Raw genomic sequence first — 7299 nt, 5'->3', positions numbered from 1 at the left:
CCTAAAATAAGAATATTATGTATCCAATAGAACAGGTGTCAGGATTAAATGAGATAATGTATGTAAAACACTTAGCACAAGGTCTGGGGCACAGAAAGAGTGCTCAGTCCTATTTTAACAGTGAACTCATGCTGGCCCAAATCCCTTATGTGCAGGTGCAAAAATTAAGCCTCAAGAGAACTGACTTCTTAAGGCTCTACTTCCAGTATGTTATTGTTTTGGATAAGCTGCTTAGCTGCAAATGTTGGAGATTTTGGGTATTGGCGGGCCCGGGGGCACGTGCCTGCTGGACTCCAGTATGAGGAGAATTGGAGGAATATGCTTGAACCATGAGGTATCAGAAGCTGTGCTGTAACAACTCGAGTCTGAGGTGCCAGGTTGTGTGCTAATAATGTTCTTCATGGACGGAAGCCATTCCTGTGTCCAAAACAGCTCAAGAACAAGCTAGCCCAGGCTGTTAAGAAACCGATGCCCGCGAATAGGGCGACGGGTCTAGCTGGGATCCATCCCGTCAACTCTAAAAGGGTAGAGCACCTTAAGGACCTACCCTAGGGCTACTCTGAAAGGTCTAACCCAGCCCTGTATGGACCCCTCATCCTCGGAAAGCTCGAATCCCCTTCCCGTTGGCCCTTCCTCCCGGTCCTGCAGGGTGCTAACTTGGCCTCTCGGTCCCGCAGGGAGGTGGCGGCCGCGTCCGAGCGAAACGGGTCCCCGTTCGCGCGCCCAGGCTCTCGCTCCCTAAGATGGCGGCGGGAGCACCGCTCACACCCCGCCGCCCGCGCTCCCGGACCCCCGCGGCCTCGGGAGGCGCGAGAAAGCGGAATTCGGTGGAGGGGGGTGGTAGAGAGCACGGCCGAGACCCTGGAGGCCCGTGCCGGCCGCAGAGCGTCTGGGAAAGGGATCAGCCCCGAGGCATAAACGACCGACCGGGAACCACCACACCGGCGATCACGGAGAGGGAAGGGAGGAAAAAAAAAAAAAAATCCTGAGAGGGGCGGGGGGAAGAGAGGAGAGAGAGGGGAGGAGCGTAGCACATCCGGGACATTCGCTGGGCCCGCCCAGGAAATGACGTAGGCCCAGGAGGTGGAGCCTGCTCTTCAAAGTGGGGTCTGCCTGGGCAGTAGCGCGCGTCTCACACAGTGTTGGCTCCGTCGTCACTCCCCCTCCCCTGGCTTCGCGCTTTGCCTCTCGCGGCTGCGGGGCGGCCGGGGACCGACCGAGCTGGCGGCAGAGGCAGGCGGGGCTCCTTGAACGGAAAGTAGCCCTCGCCTCCAGAGCCTCCGCTCTCCCGGGCGCTCTCCCAGGCAGACTCGCCCTGACCCCCGGGCCCGCCAAGTCTTAAAGCGCACCTCGGGTGGGAAAAACCGACGTCGGAATCCCGACCGCAGCCCCCCGCCCGGGCTCCGAGCTGTCAGTCACGGCGCCGAAGCCGCTTCTTCCGGCGCTCTCGGGCCCGCCCTCTCCCCTCCTCCCTCCCCCCGCCCCTCCCCGCGCGAGTGTCTCCCTCTCCCTCGCTCCCTCTCTCTCTCCCTCTCTCTCTCTTTTGTGAGTTATAGCAACCGTTGCCTTGTGAATCAAGCGCCATAGTCACCGTAGTCCTGGCGACTGTTACCCATCAACAACAACTACTCCTCTCCTCCTCCTCCTCCTCCTCCTCCTCTTCCTCCTCCTCCTCCCCACCACCACCATCTCCATCACCCACCAACAACACCACAATAATCCACAGCCAAGGTGAATATTCTTCGGTCTCTACATGTGTGTGGGAGCGTTTGTGTCCGTGCGTGTGTTCGTGTGTGCGAGCGAGCGTGGCTGTGCGGGGGTCTCCCTCCTGACACCGGCTGCGGCCGCTGGAGGGGCTCGGTCCCGGGGGCTTGTTTACAATGGACCCGCGCGCGGCGGGCTCGGGGGTGTGGGCGCCGCGCGCCTGCCCGCCCGGCCTCGGCGCTCGGGGATGGAGCGGGAGCCCGGGCTGCGGGGCGAGCGGGCTAGGAAGCCGCTTCTGTCCGTCGCGGGTGTTGGAGCGTCCCCCCAGGTCCGCGGGCGCTCAGGAGGAGGGGCAGGTGGAGAGAAGGGGCTTGCTTTCTCCCTCTTTCTTTAATTCGCTGCTTCGCAAAGCTGCCTGGTGGCTGCTGCTTTCCAAATCGAAATAGACAGCAGTGAGCAGGGGGGTCCCCAAAAGGTGCTGCGCTGTGGTGGTGGTTGTTCACTTGCGGGGCCTTGTTGGAGGTTTTGTTATTTTTATCCTGGTACCTCGGTGAACTTTTCCCGAAGCCCGCTCCCTTCGTTTCGGCCCCTCTGTGCCTGCTGCTGAATGGACTGCACTTATTTGACCACCACTGGCCTCACGGGATTCTTTTTTTCTTTTAAAACTGTATTTTTCTTTGTGCTGCAAACAGTCTTAATATCCATTCAGCAGTCTTCTCCCCCCTGCCCCCCTTTGCACACACATTGAAACTAGGGGGCCTCTGCTGCTCTAGACAGTTTTTTTTTTTTTTTTTTTTTAAAGTCTGTTTCTCTGTCTCTCTTCTCTCTTCCCTCTCTTGTCTCTCCTCTGCCTCCTCTCCCTCTCCTCTCTCCCTCCCTCCTCTTTTCGGGTTTTGTGTGTGTGTGTGTGTGTGTGTGTGTGTGTGTGTGTGTGTGTGCGCTTGTGATTTAAACCGGATGCAGGGCTTCTGTGCTACTTCGGTTAGTGGCTACTGACAGCGCTTTATCCTTCATGTGGAGATGGGAGGGGTAGTCCTGAGGTTCTGTTTCACTTTGATGCACCTCCCTCCCCACAGGAGAGTGTTAGCAATTTTCATTGTGGTTTAGACTTTGTCTGTGATGAACAGGAAAAGGATATAAGGAAGCTTTGTGAGAACTCAGTTCACAACGCTATTTGTGACAGTTATGGTACTTTGAGAGTTTTTTTTTTTTTCCTCCCATCTTCATCTCTATTCCTTTCCCTTGGAGAGTTGAAATTGAAGTCAAGTTGTTCATAAAGAATGTATGAAGCTTCTCAACTTGAAACGTGTGTATATTTCACTTTCTTTGTGGCTGTTAAGATCTAGGCATGTGTGTACTTAACATATTCTTTTTTGTTGACTTTTTGGTTTTCTTTGGATAATGATTTAAACCTGTTCAGAAGAAAAAAAAAACTTCCTTTTAAAGTGTTTCTTTAGAGAAAATAGTTGCCCTTGTAGATCTGAATACTTACCAGTTCTGAAGTAGTATCTTCTTGATTAGAACTAACCTGGTTTTGCAGATCCTTAATTTGCTCATTTTCAGCATAACAATTAATAGGTTATCAGAAAAAATTGATGATGATTGTGAGCTAAAACAAATAGATTGTACTATTATAGTGGCACATTGAAATTTCCAATTCATATTTTAAAGTGCTTATTTAAATAATCTTTCCAACAGCAAACATTTATTGATTTAACTGACAGAGCAGCTTGTGAATAATGTGACAGTATTAATTATTCTTGAGATTGTCAGTGGAGAGGTTGGGTAATTATAATGCCATTAAGGCTACTATTTTGTAAAACAAGAGTTGGGGGATTGGGAAAAACCTTACTTTTCAATTCATTTTCGTATGATAGTTATTTTAAAGGAAGCTGATATTTGATTCTGAAAGAAGTCTGTTTTGATCTCTCAGCATTCTTTATAGTTATTCATCCATTCCCAACCTGTCTTTGTACATTTCAAATACTAACTTTTGTTTTTTTTCTTTTCTTTCATTTTCTTTTTTTCTTTTCATCTTTCTTTTCTTTTTCTTCTTTTCCTCTTTTTTTGTTCAGGTGAGTGTCAAACGCCTGAACACTTTTCGATGGTGAAGCTCTGGGTCTGAAGTTAAAAGGAGTTTTGCTGTCTTGGGACAGTTTTAGATCTTAATGGCATTCACATATGTTTCAGCTGAGTAGATTGTATATATTAAAATGTCTTAGATTAATATTTTTATTTGTCGTGTCCAAGAGTGTTTAAGAGTCATTTCACTCATCAAGCATGTGTTTAGTTTAGTTTTTTCCATACACAAGTTGATTTGAAAGCAAATGTGGCATTGTGTTATGTTGGGTAGCCTGTCCATTTAAAGCAAATCTTTGTGTTTTAAAAGTTGATATTAGAGATGCTTTAAAATAAAGTAGTTTTATGGATTGATTAACTTAGACATAACAATTTATCTTTAAAATTAAATACAAAGTTAAGTACCATTTAGCTCGACTTTTTTTCTGTGCTATTTTTCCTAGGAGGGACTGTACTGTGCATTGACATTCTTTGTTTTCAGTGTTTTAGACTAACAGAAATCTATGAACATAATCGTGCTTTGAAATTAAACATGTGAAAAATGTTTTGAGTAGCTGAATATTTGTAGCTCAGAGTATGCCATGATGCCTATCTCTGTCTTTTTAAATTATATCCAATGTACAAAATTCACATATATAATAGTCTATTACACAAGTCTATTAAACTGTATAGAGAGTAGTAGGCATAGTAAATTTATATGCGTATAAGAAATTAATGCATTCCTAGAAGCTCTCCATTATTTCACAGTGCTCCCATGGTGTGAGATTCTTATGCCTAATGTCTAAAATATTGCATTATTTATCCAATATTCAAATAATCTTGTATCCTGTGGAGATACTCACAGGTTTATAGCTTATAAGTGAGATAGTGAGAAATCTTTTTAAAAAACTTACAAGTTAATTGAGGCACTTTTTTAACAATTGAAAAAGCAAAAAATTTCAGGTTGCACATGATTAGAAGGGTGGATAATGATATCAGATATGTGGGAAGAGTTACTTTTTTTACCTAAATAGTCTAGTATTGTGACTTTTAAGAAACAAGAATTAGAAATACATCAACTTTTAAATTACGAAGTTTGCTAATTTGTTTTTATGTTGAACATTTGGTTAAGTATCCTCTATTCATTTGCAGTTACATTAAAAATAATTAGCCTTACGGAGTTATTTGCCTTAACTCTTTAATTCTTCTGGTATATATTCCCAGTTGTCATCACAAAATAGATTTTGAATTCTTTTCTGTTCACAGGTGCATAGTGTTCCCTTATTTTGGAAAATCAAGATTAAGTGGATTTGACTAAATTTAGCTTGTTAGAGACAGGTGGCTGCTTGAAACAGGTGTCAATCTCCCTTTTCCTGCATTGTTTTGGAACTTGCAGAGATTCACAGAGAGCTGTCTAAAGCAGGTGCATCATACTGAGTTAGTTGTATCATCTTTTTATTATTTTCACAGGAAAAGGATTCTTTTAACATGCAAAAGTAGAGCATTACTAGTTTTTGAAGTGCTCTACGTTTTAACCTAAATCACTAGTTCTTGTTTGTGAATATCACTCTATTTTCAAACTGTATAAATGGTAGATTCATTTACTAAACACCTGTCTATCCATTCTTATAAATAATGTCAAATTGCCTTTAAATTCAGAAAAAGTATAGCAACATAACAGTTTATACACACACACACATATACACACACCCCCCTCTGTGTGTATGTATGTGGGTTTAAATAAAGTGAAATTTAGCTTACATAATAAATAATATATTAAACTTTGTCATTCCATACCTCAAGGATTTTTATAGCATTATCATAAGTTATAATTGGAAAAATGCACTATTTGCATTTTAAAACTGAAACAAATTTTCTGACATCTCAGTTGCTATAAAATTAGTAGTGTTATTTTAAAATGAAAATTGTTTTTGTTTATACCTGTTAAATATATGAACTGGAATAAATTCAGGAAGAATCACCCTATTGATTTCTAAGGTTTATTTTTGACTTAAAATTTTGTCTCTTTATTTGTGGGAATTTTATATATCTTATAATAGATACACCAGAGGGTGCTGTGCTGTTTGCAATGTAAGATTATTTTCACTAAAATGTGAATTGATTTGAACTGTTATGTAAAGAAAATTTTAGTTACTTATTGCAGATAAGCATCTCAATTATTTCTGTAAAGTTTAACATTTAATATACTGCTTGCCTTGGTAGTTTTTTTTTTTTTTGAAAATCTGTCTATATATAGAGAATATGTGTAATAATATGTAACAAATCAGATCCAGAAATGAACTATAGACCTGATCCCTGAGAATATAGCCTTGGTCCAGTCTAATGTTAGCACTTTGTGCTAAAGTTTTATACATTGGTCAAAAGAAGATATTTCACTCGTATGCTCTGGAACTGTGGTTGCTGGGAGCTGAACCTGTGTCCTTTACAAGAGCTCTTAACGCTGAGCTATATCTCCCACCCTGTGACTTTTTTTAAGTTCCATTTTCCATCTTTTGAGTGGCTTCTTCCTTTTTGAATATAATTTTAAGTAGTAAATGCTCAGTGACAAATTTTAAAACCTTAGCATTTTCTTCAAGGAAGCTTGGGAAAGAATAGGTACAGTGTGAAAACTTAAGTCTAGGTAATGATACACTATTCTCTCAACTCAGCTACAATGGTTAATTGTGCTAGTTTTGAAAAGTAACTATAAGCTGAAACAATTTGTATGTAGGAACACCTTGATCAGAGAAATTCAAAAGAGAGTAGCACTGCCCACAAACACATATGGGTCTTACTACAATAATTAAGTAGGTTTTCTTTAAAAGGTAAAATCCTATGTAGTTTGTCATTTTATGCCACTGAGGTTTTAAATGAATTTGTGGATGTATTAAAATGCCTTGTACTTGAAGTCTAGATTTCACATCAAAGTATATGTAGTGAAAGTTGAGAAAGTAATTTGTATTAGAGTATTAATAAGTGAATGGGACACCCTGTTACAGGCTAAGTGTACGGGCTTAGTCAGAGTTCAGTTAATCTTATTAACTGTGTGACTGTGGACAAGTTAGCTGCTTTCACTGAGACTCAGTTTTCTCATCTGAATAGTCAGGACTCAATCTGCCTATCTTCTGACATCTATGCAACTTCAAAGAGATAAATTCATGTACTGTATTGTGAAGTCTTTAGAATACACATTTAATGCCTGTTGGGTTGTATCAATGAGGAAATGATGAGAATTCTCCACACAATGTTTCCAAAATAAGTTTTTTTTTCCAAAAAAATTTCCTACTTTTGTTACTTAAGAATCATTTTGATATGACCATCTAGCCATCCCTTTGTTATAGGACTTAAGTTTTGTAATATTTTCCCCCTAATCTGCTGTCAATTAAATATTTAATCTCTTTTACTCATTTAAAAATTCTAAACCAAGATATCAACAGAGGCTTGGATTACCATTTGATAATCATTTTTTTTAAAAGCCGTACTAATACTATTCCAAAGCTATATCTTAGTTTTATACCACGGGCTTATAATGGGCCC

General features: G+C 41.6%; 1 protein-coding gene across 9 annotated transcripts in view; it reads left to right on the top strand.

Moving 5' to 3' along the window:
- Positions 1–1523: 1523 nt before the first annotated feature.
- Rfx3 (regulatory factor X3) overlaps positions 1524–7299 on the top strand; it is a 249943-nt gene continuing 244167 nt past the window's right edge. For 4 of the 9 annotated variants that reach the window (XM_029544575.1, XM_029544544.1, XM_029544700.1 and 1 more), the window contains exon 1: positions 2836–3010. In XM_029544575.1, the coding sequence (XP_029400435.1) occupies positions 2985–3010 (26 nt within the window). In that variant the 5' untranslated portion in view covers positions 2836–2984. Of the gene's footprint in view, positions 1732–2835; positions 3011–7299 lie in introns of those variants that run through there. The other 5 variants (XM_021191879.2, XM_029544734.1, XM_021191903.2 and 2 more) reach the window with 5 other exon arrangements.

Source organism: Mus pahari, chromosome 1, assembly GCF_900095145.1.
Source record: "Mus pahari chromosome 1, PAHARI_EIJ_v1.1, whole genome shotgun sequence".
Taxonomy (NCBI): domain Eukaryota; kingdom Metazoa; phylum Chordata; class Mammalia; order Rodentia; family Muridae; genus Mus; species Mus pahari.
Note: the sequence above shows the minus strand (reverse complement) of the source record. Positions and strands in the feature narration are given on the sequence as shown.